At 35.1% G+C, this 26,377-nt stretch overlaps 1 protein-coding gene across 1 annotated transcript in view; it reads right to left on the bottom strand.

Moving 5' to 3' along the window:
* Positions 1-26,377, bottom strand: part of LOC128244633 (atrial natriuretic peptide receptor 1-like) — an 88,435-nt gene that overhangs the window by 7,678 nt on the left and 54,380 nt on the right. The window contains exons 12-19 of the mRNA XM_052962649.1: positions 24,459-24,578; positions 21,247-21,351; positions 20,949-21,020; positions 20,566-20,746; positions 12,395-12,544; positions 11,821-11,989; positions 10,569-10,715; positions 10,299-10,422 (exon numbers count right to left, since the gene is read on the bottom strand). Of these exons, the coding sequence (XP_052818609.1) occupies positions 10,299-10,422; positions 10,569-10,715; positions 11,821-11,989; positions 12,395-12,544; positions 20,566-20,746; positions 20,949-21,020; positions 21,247-21,351; positions 24,459-24,578 (1,068 nt within the window). The remainder of the gene's footprint in view (positions 1-10,298; positions 10,423-10,568; positions 10,716-11,820; positions 11,990-12,394; positions 12,545-20,565; positions 20,747-20,948; positions 21,021-21,246; positions 21,352-24,458; positions 24,579-26,377) is intronic.

Genomic DNA, 26,377 nt, shown 5'->3' with positions numbered 1-26,377 from the left:
CAATTTTTAGCGAACAACAACATTTTGTGTAAGGGGTTATTGCTGTCAGTATCTGAGTGTTGACAGTCGTAATGATTTGCTCGGCTTTATTTCGTAAGGTTTCTTTTTCATTTTTTTTTCGTAAACTGTGTGTTGTCCCTTTAAATAGACCCACACTTACGCTTCAGCGGTTGGTTTATGGCTACAATTGTATTTTTATGATTTGTTGGTAGTATTGTATAGGTGTAACCTTATTTCAAAACACACAGGTCCCAAGTAAATCTTTGAAACAACCCATACGCGTGGTCATGTTTTATTTCGCTCTGTAGTTATTTAGAGCAATGTTCGTTGTCTATTAGAACTATAACTGAACTCACTCACAATGCTGTGTAAACTACATGTTTATTTATACGAAACGACCGCTCTTGTGTTATCAATATCAATAAAAGAAACGTTATTAACATGTATGATCAAACTCGCTTAGCACGCCCCTTTATTCGTTTCGTATGATGAAGTTACATTTCTGTGACGTCATTATTTGTTATGTTTGTACCTCTTTCTTTGTGTAATGTTTTTTTCAACTGACTATCTAATGTCTAGTCAAAGAATGTCAGTCTTAACTATTGAACAGCCTATAAAATAGACTTTTAATAGAAACAACGTCAGCTACACAGTCCAATCAGCTGTATAGAATACAAAACGAACAATCGATAACGTCAAATTACGTTATAAATGTTACTAAGTACACATGGAGCATAGAAACTAGTTACATTTACAAGACTGTAAACCTAGTGTTCTTAACTAGAATCGCTGTAAAGCAAATTATTTATTTGACAAAATAAAAATTCAAGTAAGACAAGAGAGACCATTGATGCAAAGCATCAAAGGGCACCGTTTAATAGTTTATGCATTTGTTATATGTTGAAAAACAAGGAATGTCAATGCCAACAAGCATAATATGGTGCATTGAACCGCATCCATGAAATTCTCAAAATATTTGTAGTATTCTGCTTAACAACATAGGCTAAAGAATTGAAATTGAAGAGTTTCAAGTTGAACATTTCGTTAGGGGTGTGGTACATTAATGAACACGACAGAATTAGGGTGCTTGTGCGCTGTACTTTTTGTCATTGCCACCTATCCATATACCAAGTTTTATTTCAATACCATGAGTATTTTGAAAGTAATTGCTCTGGTCAAGAAAAAGAGGCAAAGGGCAATAATTCTGTAATTAGCTGAAATACAGCTATAGTCATCGTGCACTGCACTTCCTCTTGTTGTGCTTTACCATTGAATGATGTTTAATGAAATTCCAAAAAGTAGTTTTCTTGTTATGCTACAAACAGGAAAAGGAACAAAGGGATTAACTCTTGCAATTCGCTGAAATAGAGTTATTGTTCATGTACACTGCAGTTCTAATCATTTAGGGGGAGGGGGCAGTCACCATGCTGGAATGACAACTTGAAGGGAAGAATTATATGATTATATGAGGAATTCATCATGAAGAAGTGACATGAAATAGCAATTTTTGTAGTACTTTAATAAACATTATCATTTCGTATGAAAGTTACAAACATAAATAGAACATAATTATTGAACTGTTATATAAAAGAGAACATTGTTTACTAGATAAAATGCATTTATAACATAACATGCCTTGTTTTTAGCTGTTTAATAATACTAAAATGTATGAAATTTGACAAATTGCATAAAAAACTGGTCAATGGAGTTATAAAGTTAACTTCTCCATTTACATGGTAAAGAAGAGTTGAAAATGGATGTTTTTAGTTGATAGTGATATTAACACAAAAATAGCATGTGTCTTATAGGACAATGGCAATTTTTTCAAATATGATAAAAATAATGCATACAAACTGAATATGTATCAGACTATGCATGAAAAAATAATACTGTTTCTATTTTTCACAAAGGTTTTGAAATACAACAATGCACATCCCCTGCGAGGAATTCTAGAATTATTCTAGAACAGATTCTAGAAGATAGCTCTAGAATAGTAACTGAACTCTAAATGGCAGTTCTAGAACTAAATGTTCAAGACCTTTCTCCAGAACTTCTTGAACCAAATTCTAGAACGTATGAAAATTTGTTCTAGAACCCAGTTCTATAATATAGAACCCAGTTCTAGAATAGTAATTGAACTCTTAATAGATGAGTTCAAGAACTTGTTCTAGAAGTTCTGGAGAAAGTTCTTGAATATCTAAGAGGCCATTGTTGTTCAAGAACTAGTTCTAGAACTAGTTCTTGAACATTTGTCCTCAAGCACTCCAAGTTCTAGAACTGTTCTGGAACTGTTCTATTAGTTCTTGAAGAACTCCCAAGTTCTAGAACAGTTCCAGAACAACAAATTGCCTGAAATACCCCAGTAAAAATGTCAGTGGAATACCAGCTGTATGCTGGTGGTATACCAATGGTATTTCAGTGGTATACCAGCGGTAAACTTTTAGTGGAATACCACTAGAATCTGTGACATTAATTAGAAACAATATCCATATTACATGTTACTTCATATTTACTTCCAGGCTTAATCAACAGCATTACAGAACAAAATCTTAAAGAACAAAAACATTTGAAATTAAAAAAATAAGTAAAGCAATTGAACACATATTAATTTATAAAACTAATTCATTAAATTTTAATAATGGTTTAAGAAGTTATAATGAAACAAGACTAATCATTAGAAAATATGACAGTTCTATGGTTTTGTCAGGGAGTCGTCCATTTATAACACTTCCACTTTTTATAACACATAACACTGTTGTGCGTATATACACATTGCAAAATGATTACATCATTGTAGATGATGATGGTTCTTCTTTAGGGTTGATGTGTAAGTTTGTAATTTATTTAATCAAAGCAACTTGCAAGAAAAATTTTAGCATCTAGTTAGTGTAAACAAGTCCTTCACTATACAGGAACGGTTTTTACTTCTGCATTAGTTAAGATAGAGTAACTCTTATTTTTGAACAGTTTCCAAAATTGCATCTGTATCAATGTTGATGCCCACAGCAACTAACATGGAGTTGGTAGATGATTTGATTCTATACTGTGCACAGTGCAGTAATATGTATCGCCCATGTACTCCTTTTCTTTCTCAAATGGCAGTTGTCTCCTCTATTTTAAGTCCGTTTTCCCTGAAAAATATATGACATTGAATTTAGATTTTAATAATAAGAAGAAAGTTTAAAATAAAGTCTTCTTCCTTTAAATAAGGCCAATTGTAAATTATTTGAACTCAAGATTATAGAAGTGATGAGATTTTAAGTTGTTCACATTGAAGTTTTACTTTGCAGTTGAAACAAAATTCACTAGTATTAATTGTAGGTACAGGGCGATTTACATAAGCCTCAAAGTAAAAGTAAACTATTTGCAATCTACTGTCAAGTCATATGACAGTTAACAGGCATTGTTCTTTTGGTAGAATGGCTATGTTTGAGAAAAATGGGTCCTCCCAGAAAAAACCCATAAATGTACGACTTTGTATTTACAGCTATACTCACTTCTGTCAAATATATATTTGGTTCCATTAAAATCCACTATGACGCTTTCATGACAAGAAAAAACTTCATAAATTCTAAAATTATCTTAACTCAAATCCTTACCAATAACTCTGGTGTCATAAACAAGTGAACACCTGCAGAAATTGTACAGGACATGTTGGTGAGTTGGGGATCTGTACAGTGTCCAAGTGATCAGGGGTCAGGCGTACCGGAAACAGGGAAAATTAACATCCTCACTTGAACGGTCTGGTTGTGTATTACTCGTCTCCATTGAGTCTAAAATGGACAAATATTTCAGTAAATAACATAAACAATTATGAGTAACATATGGTTTCTTTACCCAATCACCCAAGAACATTAAATGAATGCAGTCACAAATCATGAAGTCTAAACTGTCACATATTTTCGCGACTTCTTTAAATTGTCTCTTTTCCGATCAAATGAAAGTATTACACAAGTAAAACCATTTCAAAGCGATGAAACGAAATTGCATTAAGTGCTTATGATTTTTTTTTGTATTTTTTTTAAATATTTAATTATAAGAATTTAAATTAATTAAAAGAAAATTCAAACTGACTATTGACATTCTCTTTCCAGAAATTACAGTCACTTTATATTGTCATTGAATAATTTTGTACATTAATTAAGGAGTCAAAACCAATTTAGTTCAACAATAGTCTACAAGTGATAGGTAAAAACTCACCAGTTTGCCATCGTGGTCAAATAAACGACACAAAAATTGAAAGCTTCATCCATTATCGTCTGCAGAAGTGTACTTCCGGTTCAATTCAAAATGGCGGCTTATTGTTGTTATTCAGTTGTTTGTACACGTTTATTCAATGATTAAGACAACTAATGGACTTTGAATTGCTCTAGAGGATAGAAATCACATATATTAATGATCTTACCAGCTATCAGCCAATGTGTTACATTTTCACGCTGTCTAATAGTGGAGATTAAAAACTATTGTTTGGTACATTGACGTCATGGCAAACCAAAGACTCCAGACATTTGCTTAAACAAAACGTAAGTCCACTGTGAAGTTTAAAAGTCATATAAACGACTATAAATGCCTATCAATTATATATGTACAGCATGGTCACTAAAACAGAAGTTGTATGAGAAAACTATTTCTTAACCGATACAAAAAATATTTTAGAACCAGTTGTTTGCGTTCATGAACAAATCTTCTGTAAACGAAGTTGATAAACAAGAAAGGTAAAAACATCCCCTCTCAATCCCTGGTGTATCGGGGGTGGGGGAGGGGGGCGTGGTTACAATTGTCTGACTGGTACATTAACAACTAGAAAAGCTATGTTTAAATGTAATCTTGGAACCTTAAAATGCATATTTCCCACAAGCTTCAAATGGGCCAGCCGCCCTTTGCCTACTAACAGAGTACAAAAGGGCCTGTCCCCCATCGACCCACAGAATAGAATGTATGAATAATGTAACCAGAATCCAAACTAACCCTTATATCTTATCTTACATTTAGCACAACCTGATTTAATTTCATTTATTATTTTAATATTAATCCAGTCCACTGGGTGCCTAAGACAGGCTCTGCTTGGGTTTAAGGACTCCTTCTAGCTTAGACATTCTCTCTTCTAGATTGCGGTATTAATGTGCCTCAGAGATCTATAGTCATCTTCTAACCTGTTCAGTCTCTCGCTTAAAAAAAAATACAAAATCACTTAACTGTTAACGTTCCAAAATAAATAATTTGTTTTTTTCTTTGAGTTACAGTTCTTGAAGAAGATTGAATAACTTTTTAGTTCTAGAACTGATGTTCTAGAACATGAAAGGTTCTTGAACAAGATTGAAGAACTTTAAGTTCTTGAACCCGAGTTCTAGAACCATTTGTGTACTAGAACGCCAGTTCAAGAACTAAAAACAGTAGTTCTAGAACAGTTCTTAAGGTTCTAGAACAGTTCTTGAATGTTCAAGAACTTGATGCTAGTTCTAGAACTTTTCTCGCAGGGGATATAAGAATAAATAGGCCAAATATGCACAAAATAATAGTAAACAATGTGTGAAAGTGATACTGAACACTTAAAATAATTTCTTTGTGCATTAAATTAATATATACCAGAAAAGCAATACTAAATCAAGTCCAAAATGTATAATAACATGAAGAACACCCCTTTATGAATATCTTCATAACAAATCAGAGTACATGTAAACAATAATCATGTATATAATTAGTATCAAATGTGTCTACTTTAAAGTGTGTTTTCATTTGCATTAAATTATTATATACCAGAAAAGCAATTATAAAAATCCTTAAATGTATAAGAAACTGAAGACAACAAAGAATAACACCCATTTATGAAAATTATCTCCAAAACAAATCAGAGGTCACCTAAACAATAATCATTCATACAATTAGTATCAAATGTGTCTAGTTTTTGTGTGTCTGTTCATTATCTTTAAATGAGCATCTTTAAAGTGAAACTCTTATTTGAAATCAATACATATAACAGGGCTTCCATTAAGAATTTGAAACTGGAAATATAAACTTCCTGTCCATCAATTTTGGAAGTTTTACACTGAAATGTGGAAGTTAAAATCTCCCGAATAAAATATCTTTTTCCACTATTTTTTAATTAGAATGTTAAAAATCAAGTAATTTGTAACTTTAACTTGCCAAATTCAAAGACTTATATTATAATAAATAATTTTATCTTAAGACTGATTGAATTTGTGACCATAAAAGTAATATTGACACAAGGTTTGAATATTTTGAACTTCCAAGCTTTCTACTTTGGTGGTTTTCTTCAAAATTATGGAAGTTTTTGTACTTCCTAGAAGTCAATTTTGAAAGTTTTAACCCGTTTCGAAGGAGTAATATACTTCAAAACTTCCTTTAATGGAAGCCCTGCATATAATTGTATTTTTAACACACATCAAATTGACTGATTAAACGATAACTACTTACTAAATAATGCATTTACTGAAATATTGTTTACTGATTTATAACAAGCTTGTAACCCGGTTTATAATAGCAGAAAGCATGACAAATATTAAATGATTGGTGATTGCTAAAAGATTTACTGTGGTCTACTATAGTATCACAAGGCAGAAATACCATGTTTTATGTTCATTCTTATTAGCAAATTGAACTCAAAATCCTTCATTATAAACATTGTTGTTGACATCTATCAACCCATTTTGAAAAATCAAAACAATAATATTAATTGTGATAAGTCTTGTTTGGGAGTAAGAGTGCATCTTTAAAAATAGTGTGTGTGTTTTTTCACTTTATATGAAATATGTACCAATTCAATATGACAAATGAGACAAAAAATTTAAGTTAGGAAATAGAAGTAGTAATTGTACATAATACAAAACCACAACAAAATTGAAAAAGCTCAATATAACAGGAAATCTATATGAAAACAAAAATCATTAAAGACCATAATAATTTAAACTGAATTAAGGTATTTAAGTAATACACACTTTAATAAAAGCTTTCACCGACAACATAGTTATTGTCAAGGTACACTATGGGACTTTTATTCAAATTTTGATATTTTACCGTGAATTAAAAAAGTTATTTAAGTTTCATTACACCCAACCCCAAACTCCAAGGGCTACAAAGAGTGACAAGTAAATATTTTGTCTATATTTGATTCTTGTTTCACATTATCAGAGCTTATGAAATAAACACAACAGTTTCTGGTGAAATAACTTCAGTTAACAGAAAACATAAGTTCAACCGAACAGCATTATTTATACACATGCAAAAAAAATCATTTTGATTGATCTTGTGAGTCTTCTGAACAGAGCAGTATTTCGATGTTTGAAAATATAAAGCAGTTTTATAAATTCATAAAAAATAATTAATAATAAGACAACCTGCTGAAATCATTTTAAATATTTTCTTTGATGTCTAATGAACAATTTAAAAGACAATTTATGATAGTTTACCGCTCAATTTTGAAGAAAATATACATAATGTAATGTAACCATACATTTTTATAGCTAATAAAATGCTTAAAAATCAACCCTTTTCTTGTAAAAATTGATAAAGCTTTATTGGACTTATTCATAAAATGTAATCATTCAAATAAATTAATTTTACGTATGATACTAACAAAAACAATGAATGTACTTTCAAATTAAAATATGTAAAGAAACAAGAACACTATGTACATGTAGGCGGTAATGCCCCTCCAAAAATGTCAGAGTGAACGTTCTCAACTAATTTGTCTTTTTAATATTATAACATGTAAACAGTCTCTGTAGGTAATCGATGTCTATTTGTTTTATTTTGTCAATGGTATTCTTATATTTAGAATTTTTCACAATAAGTCTTCACTCTTCAACATTTGAAGTTTGGTCTGTTCCCATGCGTTTGTACTTGTAGTGTGTGCACAGATGATAATTACTCAATGCTGAGTCAATGCTGATTTGGTTTGTATGCCCCTTCAGGTTCTTTACCCATCTAGAATGTTTAGTGCTGTAAAGTAAAAAAATGTACTTTAAAAGCCTTTCTAACTTATTAGTATAGATAATAATACTGCCATACATATACAAAATAAAATATAAACAGTTTAATATTTCTCGACATTATTTAAAAAAACAACAACAAGCTGATACATACATGTAGATAATATATAAAGAAAATTACTAAATTTATCAATAAAATTCATCATCATCATCATCATCATCATCATCATCATCATCATCATCATCATCATCATCATCATCATCACCACCACCACCACCACCACCACCACCACCACCACCACCACCACCAACACCACCACTTGATTATTGAATACAGTGAGTTTATAAAACAACAAACACCAACTCAAATATGTTTTATATGAAATACTCACATCATCTCTACCAGATGTGACTGCCTTGTGGATGACATGGACGTCAAATCTGTCTCAATGATCCAACATAGTATTTAATGCAGGCTGGAATTCTTCATAACCCCAATTTGTTGACTTAGTAATATTCAGTCATTTTCCTACCTGAAAGAAATTAGACTTCTGATTATCAACCGGCAGAAACTACAACTGTGAAAGACAAATGCACATGTATCAATTATACATTCTGCACTAATATCCGTTTTAGCCAAGAGTAAGTTGGTAAGCACAAATGTGTAGTTGTTGTGCATATGGTTGATAATGATTCAAAACAATACGGGGTTTTAATGAGACTTACACCAAGCAAATGAATGTCGCTAGTGTCAAAGCTGTCGTGGCTTCCAGCCCGAAACCATGTACGTCTTTTCTTACAGGTTTATTTTGAAAATGTGCAGTTTGTAAACATATAATGGGTATGTTCATGTACTATGGTATGTTAAAAATAGGTTACATACCAAAACACATCATTTTTAAACAAAATTCTAAGTCTAATATTTTTCTAAGATAAAACAATCAAATAAAAGATTACATACTCATATCATATACATAAATAATGTGATTAAGTACATTTAAAAATATGAAACATGTACATAATGCACCAGTCAATTGTAACCATGGCCCCCCAGGGCCGGGTTATGCCGGGGATAGCCGGGGAAACGGGCTGTGTTTTTACCTTTCAGGTGGCCCTGCAGTGCCGGGTGAATGCGGTGGTTTTGTCTTCGAGCAAAATATAGCGGGGAATATGCCTTACCTAGGCTCCCTTGGGTGCGGGGGCATATGGCAGGGATTTGACCATCAGTTCGTCCTTGCAGGAAGAGGATTTTACCTGGGGTTGGCTGGACCGAAAGTCAAAGTCCCAGCTATTCCCCTGACCTGGGGGTGGCGTGGTTACAATTGACTGGTGCATAAGTAAATGTAACATGTATATTTATAATAATATATAATTATAGTGCATGTGTGTAAAAATATTAACACGCTGTCTTAACATTTAGCAAATAAAAATGATTTAGAATTCCAAAGATAAATTAAAAAACAAACATTTTTGAACACATCAACGTACAAAACTACTCAAAGATACTTACATACATAGCCCTTTGATACGAATATCCCAGTTCCATGCCGATTGTTGACATTCGTTTTTTCGACAGAAAATCTTCTCTTACGCGTATAATTCACTTATAATCCATGTTTTACTGTAATGACTCAAATTGTTAGGTGTATCGTAATCAACTGTCAGTGTGCACTTTTAGTGTTTACTTATTTTAAACGTATATTCATGATAAAATCATCACCCGACTACTACGATGTAGACATTCCATTATTGACCTATGAATAGCGGTGAAATACCTTCTGGTTCTAAAAATAGCAACATCCGGTATGTGTTACAACTCGGGGACAATCGTAATAAATTTTTACTAATGTCACCTTCAACACGTTAACAAATAAAGTTAGGTGAACATTTAATTACAATATCAATTAGATTAAAGAAAAAAGATTACCTCGTGGTTTATTAATGCAGTAAACATAACAAAACAACATAAAACATAATTATTCCCATTCACATAATTACCGGTCCACACATTTTACATTTCCGGCACATGATATTTCAGATATTTCAGGTAACCAATCGGAAAACGTAAACGAATCGGGAACAGTTATTAAACTTATTTGTCGTTCTTCCGAAATAATGTTTTGAAGATAAATTGAAGACTATCTATTCAACCATAAAAAAAACATTTTTAACACTCATGCAATCGCCACCCATTTGCAATTTTTTAATCATTATAAAATAATAGTATAAAACCCAACTGTCAACCAACTTAAAAACGCTCCTACCACTAACTAAAATAAATTCCCATTCCATAATAGGCGCGCACTTCAGTGCGGCGCCAATAAAGTTCATCAACATGAATGACTTTACCTCTATTGGCGAGCTAGCGCTGCAGATATTGGTAAAGCCGACGATATCCGAAAAATAGACAGAGACACACTGGAATGACTCAGGTACCACGGACTGGCCCGTCTGCAGCTGGTGGGCCACCGACCTTGTAAATATATGCTAGGAATGAGTAGTGGCAATCGTCACACAATCATCGAATACAACATGTTAAATACTTGGACAGGAGGTTATTTTGTGTAGTGCATTAATTTTGAAATTTCAGTGACACCGTTGAACGACTTCCTCGCGTACCTTGGTAAAAGCCTGAAGAGGAGCTCCTCGACCTTCTGTTTCTCCTCCAGGTACGCCTTGGTACGCTCCGCCGCTAGTGTCTCCAGGTTGTCTGCGTAATTCGACATCCGCTGCAGCAGGTTGTCCATAATATTCGTTGTCTTACCCCTGGTAAGAAGACAGGTAAAATTTTAAACAAAACGAGTGATGGCCTTCGTAGATATATAGATGTTCGTAAGTGAGGGCGATTGTAGTGATATAGATGTTCGCCAGTGAGGGCGGTCGTAGTGATATAGATGTTCGTAAGTGAGGGCAATTGTAGTGATATAGATGTTCGCCAGTGAGGGCGGTTGTAGTGATATAGATGTTCGCCAGTGAGGGCGGTCGTAGTGATATAGATGTTCGTAAGTGAGCGCGGTCGTAGTGATATAGATGTTCGTAAGTGAGGGCGGTCGTAGTGATATAGATGTTCGCCAGTGAGGGCGGTCGTAGTGATATAGATGTTCGAGTGAGGGCGGTCGTAGTGATATACATGTTCGCGAGTGAGGGCGGTCGTAGTGATATACATGTTCGCGAGTGAGGGCGGTCGTAGTGATATACATGTTCGCGAGTGAGGGCGGTCGTAGTGATATAGATGCTCGCGAATGAGGGTGGTCGTAGTGATATGCATGCTCGCGAGTGAGGGCGGTCGTAGTGATATAGATGTTCGCAAGTGATGGCGGTCGTAGTGATATAGATGTTCGTAAGTGAGTGCGATCGTAGTGATATAGATGTTCGTAAGTGAGGGCGGTCGTAGTGATATAGATGTTCGCCAGTGAGCGCGGTCGTAGTGATATAGATGTTCGTAAGTGAGCGCGGTCGTAGTGATATAGATGTTCGTAAGTGAGGGCGGTCGTAGTGATATAGATGTTCGCGAGTGAGTGCAGCCATAGTGTTATAGATGTTCGCGAGTGAGGGCGGTCGTAGTGATATAGATGTTCGCGACTGAGTGTGGTCGTAGTGATATAGATGTTCGCGAATGAGGGCGGTCGTAGTGATATAGATGTTCGCGACTGAGTGCGGTCGTAGTGATATAGATGTTCGCGACTGAGTGCGGTCGTAGTGATATAGATGTTCGCGAATGAGGGCGGTCGTAGTGATATAGATGTTCGCGAGTGAGGGCGGTCGTAGTGATGTAGATGTACGTGAGTGAGGGTGTCGCAGTGATATAGTGATAAAGATGTTCGCGAATGAGGCGGTCGTTAGTCTCTGTGTTAAATGTGTCGCTACTTACGCCCTCATGCGACGGAAAGTTTCCTCAAGTTCCACAAATGTTGGTCTGTCGGCGGCTTCCTCCTGCCAGCAGGACTCCATCATGTCCCGCAGCTCCCGGGAACACATATCCGAGCAAACCTTTGGGCGTAGCGGTATTTCCTGGCTGGAGATAAGCCGCGCAAGGATCTCTACAGAAATAAAATAATCGCCATCGGTTCTACAATCTACATACGATCGTTACAAAGACATTTTCTGCCATGGTATTGTTTACCACATAAATTGAACTGTTGTGAACACAGTTCATTCGAAGGTTTTCAAAGAAAAGGGACAATTATTTCGAGACGCTTTTTATTTTCCTTATGCGGAGAAAAAGCGAATAATGCGTATAATAAGATTCAAAGATAAGTCCCTAAAATAGCAGTAAAATTCAATTGTGATGAGCAGTGTGTGCAGGTATGTATGTTGTTGCTGTTAATTCGTGATTGCTCGTAAGAACAAAAGTAGCCCCTAATACCACTGTCCGGGTCAGAAGTAGCCCCTAATACCCCTGTCCGGGTCAAAAGTAGCCCCTAATACCCCTGTCCGGGTCTCACCGTCCACGGTCTCGTCGTTTCCCTCGTACGGACCCGACCTCATGGTTATCTCCTGTAAGATGATGGCGAAGGAGAACACGTCCCCCTTTTGTGAGGAGCCAACATGCCCCGTTTTTGTCCGCAGGTGCTCTGGTGCCGCCCACAGCAATTCTGGGGAGAGGAGTTTACAATTAAGGATAGCTTACAACATGGGGTTATAATGGAGCATCATCTGTCAGCCTATATTTTGAATTAGAAGGTCTAGTTACGTAATTGGTCGAATTATTTGAAGAAAATAGTGACACGCTTAAATACCATCCGAGACAGTCAATTTACGTCATGTTTTTCAAAATAATAATGTTAATGACAAACATATACCAATGCAATCTTCCATTTGAATGAAAACGTGTTTTCTTTTGCATATTTGCAAAATCATAATCATAATCGTATTTAATTTAGTATCAACCGAAGCGCTATGGAGCGCAAACTTATCTGAATGAAAAGTTTGTATTTGGATAAAGTAATCTATACTGTAATTATAAAAGTAAAGCCAGACACCAATAAGCGATATTTCGGGCCCGTCAAAAGAGCCATTGACACATACGTATTTCAATCTTTGACCTCTAATTTTGAGGTACAGACCTAGGACTTGTGCCCGAAAAACCACCTTATCATGGTAAGCCTTCATGGCAAAGGTTTAAAAATCAACAACTTATAATGCATGTTCAAAATACAGCCCCCCGGACAAGCGTTAGTTCGGACGGACTTCCTCCGCACGAACTGACGTACGGACATACACATAGCCGCTCGTGAGATAGCTATGTCTCGCTCAAAGCACGTGGGCTCGACAATAGAATCACCACCCTCAACAATTGACTATAAGTTTCAAGTTGCCATGATCACATGACATATCAATACATTTATTTAAAAGAACAACATTTCGTCATGATGAAAGAATTTAGAGGTCCCTGGTGATATATGATATCAAAGAAATATTACACCACACTGAGGGTCAAATGATATTGTAAGGTCCGGCCAGTCAGCCACCGAAGATGAATATAGACCGAGGAAATAGCCAAAGGTCCGTTCACCTTCGGGGTTTGACTTACCGGTCCTTATACTGCCATATGGCCCGAAGTGGTGTGTTATAATTCTTTCCAATCGTATAGTACCGGTCAATATTTAAAGCGCATTTGCTGTGTTTATTAAACAAAGTAAATAATGAAACTTGCGACAATTTTTATGCGGTTGTGAAAATCGCGGATCGATCGAAGAGGACACATTTATACACTTGGTATAATAATTAACCAGTATGAATAACTTATCTATGTATAGAGATCCCAGTTGTGGTTGTTGTCATCATAACATTAGCAATTTGAGTTCCATAGGATCCGAGTGTCCCTTAGATTTAATTAATGACTATATCAATTTGAAAGAAAATATTACAGAGTCGAACAAATCAAAGGACCGTTCTACTTTTGTGAAAGCTGTTGTTCCTTTTGAGATTTTCTTAAAATTTGTCAAGTACGTGTTCAAGTGTGACTAAGACTTTCTGTGATAGAATCTTCTTTTTTACGAAGTATAAAACCAATATATTTTTAAATATATACCTATTGTGTCGAACATGAGTGATGCTTAGGCTCACTTTTATGACCTCGCTTAGGTGATGAAATACAAGCAGCGGTCATATTGGTCACATTTTGAATATTTAAGGGCCATAACGCATGCATTGAATAGTGAGATGTGGATGCTGATCAAACCTGTATGCATTGTTACGCCTTTGAGGAAAATATAGGATACATGTTCAAGAAAGAAAGCCATGTTGACGATTCAAGGGCCACCCAGAGTGAATAAAATGATGTCTTCAGATCCAACACAGTCGAGCTATCATAAACACCTTGACCAACTTTGAAGATTGGACAAAATTGTAATGGTTCCCACGTGCAGACGCAGAAATTACATCGTCTTTTATATATTTTCTGTCAAAAAGGTTTTTTTCGTACATGATTTACTTGTATGTTTACAGCATTGTTGCTTCGGCACGTACCCATGTGAGAACCCCGTTGAAGTTACGTGATTTCTTACCCTGAATATGCTTCACAGACATGCACTTTCGTTCATTCTTTACTCTTTGTATAGTTTTTTCCTCAATGAAAGTTATGAAAATGATGCTTTTATGATTGGTTTGTGTGTGACACGAGCCGATATTGGTAGCGTCATATTTATATTTCTTCTGGAAATGGCAATCTTTGTATTTTCTAGGTAATTACAAATGTCATCATTTGCTTACGTGCACTTAAGCACATACAAGTGTACAGTTTGTTGTACGTTATTGCCAAGAAAGCGATGTATCAATATTCGGTTTCAACGTATGTTAAGTACAACCGATTTTCAGAAACGTTTGAAACCTTAAAGCTGCACTCTCACAAATTAACCATTTTTACAACTTTTTTATTTTTTTGTCTTGGAAAGAGCAAATTTTTGCGTAAATATCTGCAAACCAGTGATATAAGATTGCTGACAAAAAATCAGATCGTAGAATTTCATATTTCCATTCGAAAATTAATGTTTTATGGTGTTAAACTAACGGTTTAAGAAAAATGCACAAAACATCAATTTTTGAACTTAAATACAAAAATCTGCGATCTAATTTCTTGTCAGCACTCTTATATAACTGGTTTTCGTGATTTTCGCAAAAAATTTCGTTCCAAGACAAAAAAAAAAAAAAAAGTTGTCAAAACGTTCAATCTGTGAGAGTGCAGCTTAAATGGTTTTGCTCATTCCAGAGTTTAACATTATTAAGGCATTCCACTATTCTTTTTAAAAATTAATATGTATGATGACGAAATCTCGATGAGACATGTTCAGGTCACTAGAAACTCTGTACGTGCGTGACGTGACGCAAAACATCAACCGCTCAGGTTGCACGGTCTGTGTTTATTGAAGTTGAGACTCAGACTCAGGAATGCGAATTCTTGAGTACAACAAATTATCTTTAAAGTAGCTGTTCTCTATATTACATGAGAAAATACTTGTTGAAAATTTGGAACATATATGGTCAGTGTTATGGCCACTGCCTTTCTAATAAAGATTGTACAATAAAATGAAAATCTTGAGCCTCAAATCAGACTCAATAGGGTTAATAGTACTACGTTTTGATCCGGGAGGTTTTATTCGATTTGAGAGGATTTTTGCAGATTCGGAGATTCACGAGGCGGAAGCTCATTTACTGGTTAGATCACTTAAAAGCCACATGTTCTTTTTTATATTAAAAGTCATTTAAACGACGCACTATTTTGTTTTATAATGTTTTTCACAAGATTGAAATACGGCTGTATTGCACTGGAGTGGAATACGGACTACCGTATTTTGCGATATGTATTGCGTGTGGATTTATGATGGGTATATAATAAAGGACGTTATTGAATACGAGCCAAGGATCCGCATGTTACGTCAGAGCTGTTTACACGAAGACAGGTAGCGCTAAAAAACGTGTAGATATTAATGCCAGCATTTTGAAAAACTGCTATACAATCAAATAAATATCACTAGGTAACTTTTCTTTAACCGACACTGTTTGAAGCCGTAAGTGATGCATCAATAAACATACACAGGCTGTAAACCCCGAATGTAATGGCACATGTACCGAATACCCCTTTATTTTATACCGACAGCATGCGTAACAGAGCATATAAAACCGTTTATGAGAGTCTATGTATCCATAATGGCGAAGTTTGGATATCCGCATATGGCGTACCACTTTCTCGAGTCCAGAGCTCTCCTTAAAATACTCCTTAATGTTGCAAACCAAAGATGGGTGTTGAACCTTCATATTCCACCATGTTTTATTAACGGGTTATCCATTAGACAAAGGCCGCGTATAACTCTTGTTGGATTGAAGGTTTCTTTTAGGAACAAACCTGCTCTTTAAGTGGCTTACATACAACCCTTGTTGGATTGAAGGTATCTTTTAGGAACAAACCTGCTCTTTAAGTGGCTTACATACAACCCTTGTTGGATTGAGGGTTGTTTTTAGGAACAAACCTGCTCTTTAAGTGGCTTACATACAACCCTTGTTGGATTGAAGGTTTCTTTTAGAAACAAACCTGCTCTTTAAGTGGGTTACATACAACCCTTGTTGGATTGAAGGTATCTTTTAGGAACAAACCTGCTCTTTTAAGTGGCTTACATACTACGTTTAAATGAAATGAATATTTGACATATCAAAACCACAATCATACGAATGCCCATGCTGAACAAATAAACTAAGGCGACGGGTTAAACATAGACTATGAGCGGAAAAGGGTTTTGCCCCCCCCCCTAATTTTGTAGACCATGATTTTATGAAAGTGTACCATCTTACAAACATTTTAAGACATGTTTACGCCTTGGCCGTTGGGGCGTTTGGAAACTACAGCATTTTAAAGTTCGTTACCAAATTATTTTAAACTTTCGAACATAGCTTTCACTTGTAAAATACTGTTGTTTAATTTAAAAAAGTGTAGAAAACTGTTCTAATTCAATAATATATGACGTTTTTTTACACACCAATAGTTTTTCAGCTAAAAACAAAGATGTTTCATGGGTCACTATACAGTAATTTACGTTACTTCAAAACTTGAGAAATCTTTAATTAGACATTAAACTTCAGACAGTACTGATGAATAAAACATAATGTCAAGTTAAACTTTCACATTAATATTACGTTACATCATCAGAAAAGTATGTTGGCTGTTTATATATATTAAACAAATAATGCCTACAATGAGCATTTATAGTCATTTTGCAATCCTATCTATACAGTGATCCTTGTTTATGGTACAAAAGCAAATTACAAATATAATTTAGATAAACAATCACATTTTCTGATGAATGTGCATGTAGAATACGTTACTTTGTAAAAAAAAATACGTTACAGACAATTCCTAAGTAAACAGGACTAGATTTATTAACTTCACACTTTTCACATCACAATTCTACTCTGTTATGCAAAATTAAATTGCAAAAACAAAATGAACGATCATTACATCATTAAATTCAAATTAAAGATATGTCACAAAAAATGCTAATCTGCATATAAAAAACTTTACTTCAAATTTCAATTACATGACTTGACATTTTGACTCGATAAGTCATAACATACCACTCCTATATATTTTATGTTAATGGATTAGAAATATAAATTACATTCTTACATGGGAATACTATTGCATCTGTCAATTGTAGTTTACGTTACCAGTGTTAACAAGAATATCCTTAACCATGCAACGGGACAATATATGATTATAATTGTACACAATATGTTAACAATCACAGTCTAGAAATTTGCTGTACACGCCCTCGTGTTCCTTTACATGCAGTTCTCTTACATGACATTAAAACAACTTAACATTTGTTTACAGTATGTGTCATATACGTGATAAATTGTAATGCTCATACATCTTACCAATTTTGCATAATTTACATGAAAAAAAGTCTACACGTTTTTAATATTATTCATTATAGTTAAATTTTGAAAAAAACATTCTGCACTCAGTGAAGTCAAGTAACTTCATTTTATGTTCGTTATACTTTTAAAATACTCACAAATATGATTTAACACAAATAATACAAATGTTTTAATAAACCAAAGAAGATAAATAAACTTCGAAAATAATTGTTCTTATAAAGGATACCGAGTGTAGAGGCAGACAACACGGTATTTCTACCTTATGAGACGAAAATAGATCACAGTAAATCTTTAGTACTCACCAATCTTAGAAAACTGCGTGTTAAGATATTAAATACACTATTACAATCTTGTTATCAGTAAATAATATTTTCCAAAAATGGATTATTGCGTAAGTTTAAGAAGTAAAAGGTTTTTCACTTAAAATCTATGTTTGTTTTACATGTGTGTGTATTGATTTTGAATAAGAGTGTCATTTTAACCGATATGCTCGTAATATAGCAACATCCTGCTCTAGTTTGTATCAGATTCATTTTCAAATACTATGTCAGTCATATTATCAAGCTCCACTTCCTCAACATCCTTTTCCGAGTCACTGTAATTTTCTTCTTACCTAGTACACAAACTTTTAATAAGTTCTTGTGAAACAATCTTACCAAATGTCCACACGTTTTCGATACTACTTGGCACTTTTATCCAACCACTTCATTTTATATCTCAAAGTTGTAGTGGGTAATTTTCATGGAAGTATTGCCAGACGTACAATTGGTAGTTGACCATGCATTTTAAGGGGTGCTCTACAACTCATGTTGATACTCTTATAGGAGTCTAGAGAGAAACCTTGAGAACCTAGGTTCTTTTTTTGCAGAATGTGTCATATCTCAATTTTTTCACCTGTTATATTATGGTTTACCACTCAGCAGACAAAGCATTCCATTCTTTCAATAATGTGACCAAGTTTAGACAGTGAACCCATATGGAATTGGTAATAGCCCTTTTATAGGATTTAAAGGGGCGCCATTGTTGTATCACATCTTGTGAAGCTATGCTATAAGAATGGCTTTTAATATTACTGAACAAGTATCTTCTCCTTTGTTTTGACCAATTTCATTTCCAAAGAAAAATGCTGCTTGTTACCTACACCGGTATGAAAAAACTGAAGATACCTCGCTTAAACCACTAGGACATCTGGAGATCTAACAATGCACGTTTTAATGCCTGCCTCTTGTTAGGATGAAATCAATGCCTTTTTGTGAAATATTTCAACATTGGCACCTTCAAGCCTTGTAAGATTTTAACATATTTCTCTTAGAACAATAGGGTCTCAAAACTTTTCTGCAAAGTTGTCAATTTTCCACTGGTCGAAAAGTAAACATGACATTTTGGTTACTAGTATGTCATTGTTACCCATAAAAGCCATCCATCCTTAGGAGTTCTTGTTTCGGGACCAGATATCAATAATATTGGCGCAGTTCTTTTTTTCATTCAACTTACTTGAATAAATCAGGGTAATCAACCAGCTTTAAAATGTATCAGGTACTCATGCTAGGCTTTGAAGTGTTGCATTGCCGACATATGTTTGTGCAACATCCTCACGTGGTTTTAAAGCCATTCTATCAGCAGTTTCTAAGGACCATGTAACTTGACCACGGGAAAAGGGCAGTTTGTTTACAATTGGATTTTAATGACCTATTCCATAGTTGCCTAGCCAATCTATGAGCGCAATTTTAAATCTAATTTATCTTACAAAATTTAGTTTTCCCACTTATTTATCAAGTTATGTTTATGTTTGTAAACTGCATTTTAATGAATTTTCACGCTGTATTGAGTATTAATTAAATATATATATATATAGTAATGCCTTTATTCAAGTTATGTTGAACAAATACATATGTTTTATATTATTGTGTTTTAACATTTAATTGATTGCAACTCTATTTGATCTTACCCATTTTCCACATGAAACTTAACAATAATATTCATTTGTTTGCTTAATTAACGTAATCATGGTTACGTAGGTTTTATCACTGGTTCAAATTAGAAATAAAACAAGAATATAATGTGTGTATAACTAAAGCGATTAATTGTGTAAAGGGTATTCATAATTTACCAGCATCAATCGTTATTATGCAAAATATAACTAAAAGTAACGTAAATTACACATTTGTTATCTGCACAATCATAAGACAGTTTAGGGATTTATTGATGAAATCGTCTAATACGTATTTAAAATATGGTATACCTCTTTCATCAAGCAAAATAACATGACCTTATTTGTATAAGCACTCTGTGTAACATATTATTCCTATAAAAACGTTGCTTTTTAAGTTACGTTTTAACAGTAACGTAATTTTCACCAATTAGCGCGGTATGAAATATTGAAAAACCTTCATCGAACTTAAGAACGATGATTTACCAACTTTTATCTCATAAACGATCATTGAACATACAAGCAATAGTACAGATAAAACTTAAAAGTAACTACTTAGGGTAACGTAGTTTAAAAGTCCGTTACTGACTTATGCCCCCTCCCTCAGAGCGTAAACATATCTCATTTTGCGGCATTTTACTTAAGCTTTAAGAAAATCATAACCTTCAAAATTCCACCTGGGGGGAGCAGGGTCAATTGGCAGCTCAAGGTCTAACAAGAAGTAAATCCAATATATCAGCTCTCGGGGAAAATGACCTAATGTAGCTGCACAGAACTGACCAATGCATCCAAACTGAGCTGAACACAACCTACTTCCTTTGTTGAATGTGCTCTGGGCGAAAGACTTCTTCCTTTCCTCCTCCCTGTCGACCCCCAGCAGGCTGTGGGGTCCGTAGTCCGTCAGCTTGAGGGCAAAGCGACTGTCTATGACACAGTTTGTGCTCGTAAGCCGTCCGTGTAACCGTAGCGGGCTCGAATGTAGGTAAAGCATGCCCTGGCAAATACAGACAATAATAGCTTCAGTAGAGAATGCATTAATGTATTTCTATACATTAGCAATTAAAAACAGACAATGTCTTACAAAATAAAAAAGTTTGATTATGTTTAACACCAATGTATTTGCCTCATGTTCAAAAGGTGAAAGTATAGTTGACGTTTATTTGTTCATGACGAGTGTATCTAACGACTATGCTTACCTTGATGATGTCGTTGATGAGCGAGAACCTGAAAGACCAGTCCAGCTCTATACTGTCGTTCTGCAACATGTCCTACAATACCGATAAATAGGCGTATGATTATATTATAAGTGATGGGTCGAATAATAGTAAAATCAATCGGTATATGCAGTACGAAATAACAAGTACATTGACATAGGTTAACATGAAAACTCGAGTTCAAAAAATTTCAGTCAAAACTTTTTATTTGTTCTAATCTATTTTGTTATGCATTCGAAAAACATACTTTTCAGTGTAAACTTTATAATCGCTGTGTTACCTGTAGACTTCCGCGAGGGCAATATTCCATCATAAGGACCATGTGACCTGGTTCCAGACACGCCCCCACAAACTTCGCAACGTTCCCGTGCGACAACATCTGCATCTGAACACAACGTAGAAAGCTTTATGTGTATGGTATACTTTATGAATCATATTTGGGACAAGAGAGCAACAGCGGGGTTATAACATAGGTAAGCGGTCTTTTTTTTCTCGGCAACGACGTGAGTATATTATTTAAATCCTGTAAATACATAGGAAGGTAGAGAACTTATTGTTGTTAAAATTAATGTTATTTCCTTTCTGTAGAACGTCATCTTTTATACATAACACAGTTAAGTATTCTTTTATTTTTTGAGTAATATAAATATTTCTTCAAAACATTTACCAAATTTGTATGTCAGCATAAAGTTCGCGTACAAGAGTTAAATAATTATTAAATGTTTAAGCGTGGTAAGCACGGAGTGAAGTTGTAAAATGATTTCAGAAAGTTTTTTAGTAAATACTTAAGTTTTTTCTAGAAACTTGGGCTATTATCAAGCATGACTTCACGGTCCTAACTATTACTTGGCGATAGTCATGACATGTTGTTAAGGTTGGATGGATGTTAATACAAGTGACCCCTTTTTACGGATCAATACCATCAGATAAACAAATATAACAGGTATAACCAGCCTGGTGCGCATCCCTCCCCATCTCAAAGAAAAATGTCCTAAATTATATTTTCCTGTAAAATTAGTAGATGGAATATGCATATCATACACATAAATGCCCCATTTGAGACTTATATCATCCATCATTGTTTGGAAGAGGTCCCCTCAACTCATATGCCCCGTTTAGAGCCCCATACTGATTGATGTGTTTGGGAGGCGACGCACGTCTGAAGATGCACTTTATGAGACCAGCACTTTTTAAGTACGTGCTCTGCAATTTTTAACTGAAAGGCAAAATGGTAAGGGCAATGTGCTTGTGTGGAACTAGTGTTTAACAGAGTATTTAATAATGTTCTGGTTCTTCGGGATAAGTTCGTACATGTAATAGAATATGTATTAGACATTGAACGACATTACTCCAAGGGAACGACATTCTATTATTGAAACTCAAATAGGGAAGACATCTACGCCTTATTTATTAAATTGATTATTACCGAATTTGAATGCGTTTTTTTTGCGTACGACTGCGCGGCGAAATCGTCTGTTGTCGATTGTCAATTATGACGTCATTTCCTGAAATTGTGACGTTTGTCGTAGGTTCCGGTTGAAAGATATAAGCAGTTTTAACGGCTTAGTCACTAACCGAAATTTCAAAACCATGACTTCAACGGGCGACGTCGGGTTAAGGGGAGCCATTAATTTTTGCGTGGGATAAGACAAGACACCAAGTGAAACGTTAAAGGTGTTACAGAGTTCCAGTACGACCAAGAAATGCAGTAGGGCGCTTGTCTTTAAGTGGCACCGACGGTTTCGGGAAGGAAGATGCTCTATAGAAGACGATCAACGATGTGGCCGGCAATCTAAGGTGAAATGTTCGATTTCAGATAAAGTGAAAGATATGGTGTACAGTGACAGGCGACACACTTTGAGAAGTTTAGCTTCTGAACTAGATGTTTCCACTTCTACAGTGCATGCAATTTTGAAAACTGAATTAGGCAAGTCTAAAGTGTGCGAACACTAGGTGCCAACACTCCTTAAGGATCACGAGCGGGCAACAAGGGTTCGCTGCTCGCAAGAGTTTGTCCGCCGGTATGAGTGTAGAATTCCTCGACCGCATTGTTACATCCGACGAAACTTGGTTATGACCCTTCGACCCGGAGACGAAAGCCCAATCCTGTATATGAAAAAACCCGGGCAAGAGTACAGAAAAGTGGTGGGAAACACATGTTCATGTTTTCCATGGACAGGAAGGGCATGATCCTACAGCACCAGGTTCCCGATGGCCAGACAGTGACCGGAAGTTACTATTCGAAGGTAAGCAGATTAACATTTTAAACATTATTTTAACAATTAAAAAATATTAAGAAGGTTAAAAAAATTAGAATTTAATGTTAACAAAAAATATTCAAATGCACTGTTTTAGCGTTACTGTCACGATTCCAAGTTTTACTTTATTTTATAACTTCATGCAGGCATTGAAGAAGAAACTCCCAAATCTGGACCCCGAGCGCATACATTTCCACCAAGATAACGCTCCAGGATACCGAGCTAACTCAACCCTCCTTGGTTTTGAAATTCTTCAGCAGGCACCCTACAGTCCCGATCTTGCCCCCATGGATTTTTTAGTTTTCCCGGAAACCAAGGCAGCTCTACGACGCGTACGGTTTGAGGACGCCAGTGAGCTTCGAATGTATACGCAAATGTTGTTTCGTTATCAACATTGACTGGTTCAGCGATACCTACACTTACATGTTACCGAGACACAGAAAATGCATTCAAATCCGCGGTGATTACGTTGAAAAAGTGTGACTGAATCTCTGACGTTATCAAGACGTCGCTCGTTGTACCTTGGCGTGCTCCGGGTACGCCTTACTATGTTATTGTTATTTACTGTAACTGTTTTTATTTTTCAGTGTAATTACCTTATATGTATACATCGTGGACAAAATATATCAACCTTCAAAAACATACATGCTTTCCAAATATATAGTGATTTATTTTATTTTTCGAGCAACAGTCTACGAACTTCCCGATCATCCCTCGTATAACTAAATCTACTTAGTCTAGTATGCCATGAACCGAAATACAGTTTACAAAATACTGGGCTCTAATAGGCCTGGTAGGCATAAAAGAACTTTACATATATGATTTAGTAGTTCTTAGATTGATCTGCTCCTTGAGGGCGTTGACAGTGTTTCGCAACGGCTGTCAATAACAATGAACACTAGATTACATGTAGAGTTCCTAATACAAATTAGACAACATTAGCTTGGATGTTTAAGCGCATCCGTAGGATCTTTCTTTAAGCAAAGGGACAATAATATATCGCTAGTGGAGTTTTAATTTTGATAATAAGTTGAAATATCGTCGATAAAGCACGATTAAGAGTTGTTAAATGTCCCATGACGTGATAAGCAGCCCTAAACAAGCTGTATTTTGCATTTACTGGATCAAGACCGATTTTACCCAACTGGTGCCACAGGCAACTATTTAAAGTAAGCCAGGAGCAGCTTTTTGGATCTACATCAGACTTTCAAGTATCAATGAAGCTTATTTTAACCTGTCGGAACTCTATGGCGAGCTGCCTGTTGATCTCGACGTTTTGTAGATGTAACTTCCGTATTGCGACCGTCTGGTTGTTACAGTAACCCGTCTGCGTGAACAATTGCGTCAACTCTTCCTATTAATGAGACAGAAGATAATGACATTTTTACAAGTCTCATTCGATCTGCTAAATCCACGACAAAATCGTCGCTGATTAAGTTTGTATAATTAGTCTCTCTCGGATTTCAGAAAAATGTAGGCAAAAATTGTTAATGCAAAGTATTATTATCTTAATGTAGAGTCAAGTATAGCTAACCGATTGACAATCTCTAAAAGCCATTATTTGTACATTAGTAGCATTTGATGTATTATTTATCAACAACAAAAGATAAATATTTGTAAGGCCTTTTGATTACAAGAATAATTACTTAGTTTATACATCTCACTGAAAGCCGGCTTATAGAAACCGCTTGAAAATACGTTGGTGCTGTATTTTTAGACCTAAATAGAGCTTTTGGTCGTGTTGACAACGATGTGCTTGTTGACATATTCAACTTTATCAGTTCTCAGATTCAATAATTAAACTTATGACATCTTATCTGTTTATTCGAAATGAACTTGTTTCAATTAGTGACAATAATTCTGACTCGAAAAAAAGTCTGGATTATTTTCAAGAATCCATACTCGGTCCTCTTTTCTTTCCTATATTATTATTATATTTTGTTTTGTTTAAAGGTAATATATATATATTACCTTTAAACAAAACAAAATTAATAGGTAATTAGTCAACTGTTGACTTTCAACCGTTCATAAATTAGAATACACTGTTACCAAAAAATCGAAGAAAAGAAACAAATTTAAAACAAAGCATAGAATGTTCTACAATACTACTCTAGAACTTTAACTTAACCTTCACAAAAAAGATAATCTGGTTTGAAAACGTGACCTGTCAGACAATCTTGTACGTTCAAATCGATAATAATTAACAAATAAATCAAGTAAGCAAAAAACTTTATATGAAGGTTAAAAGACGCCTTTCTTGACGAGACATATGAAACATACAATAACAACATTTTGATAACCGCTGTATAGCTTTGGCAATTAGGCACTAAATCTAGATAGTGTTTAATATCTAAAGAGATAGGCTAGAATTCTAATACATAAACATCATAAATTATGAGACCTCTGTAAGTGTCACAGTGGTGTTATGGTACACAACACTAAGTCACATAGCACCATCATAGCTTTCCAGTAAAGAAGGTGGAAATTTTACACTAGCACACATAAGAGACGATACTTCCGTGGATAGTCTTAAAATATTTGTGTTCACTTACAAACATTGGTAATTTAATTGTCTTTGGCGTGTTGAGTTCCAAAATGTTGTGTACTTGGATCAATACACCTGCACAACTAGTATACCTACAGAAGCATCTTAAGAAATTTTAACAAATTTAAACTTAAAGTGACACTCTTATTCAAAATCAATACATACAGATGGGAAACAAACATAAAGTTTGAGTGATACACCCTCAAATACTTACTAAATATTGCATTTATGGAAAATATTAATTACTATTAACAATATTTTAACAGTGTATTTAATAGCTGAAAACGCAAAAAAATATCAAATGATTGGTGAATGCTAAAAGATTTACAGCGATTTCTATGGTCTTATAAGGTAGCAATACCATGATTTCTGCACATTTCTATTGAATTAAACTCGGTATCCTTCATAAGAACCATTGTTTTCGACATTTGTTCATCCTTTTTGGTATCTTAGAACAATTGTATTTGGGAGTAATAGAATGTACGTGAAGTTAGCGGCCTAGCGGCCTAGCAGCGTGAAGTTAGCGGCCTAGCGGCGTGAAGTTAGCGGCCTGGCGGCCTAGCGGCCTAGCGGCGTGAAGTTGGCGGCCTAGCGGCCTAGCGGCCTGG

This window comes from Mya arenaria, chromosome 8, assembly GCF_026914265.1.
Source record: "Mya arenaria isolate MELC-2E11 chromosome 8, ASM2691426v1".
Classification (NCBI taxonomy): domain Eukaryota; kingdom Metazoa; phylum Mollusca; class Bivalvia; order Myida; family Myidae; genus Mya; species Mya arenaria.
This window is presented reverse-complemented; position numbering and strand designations above follow the sequence as displayed.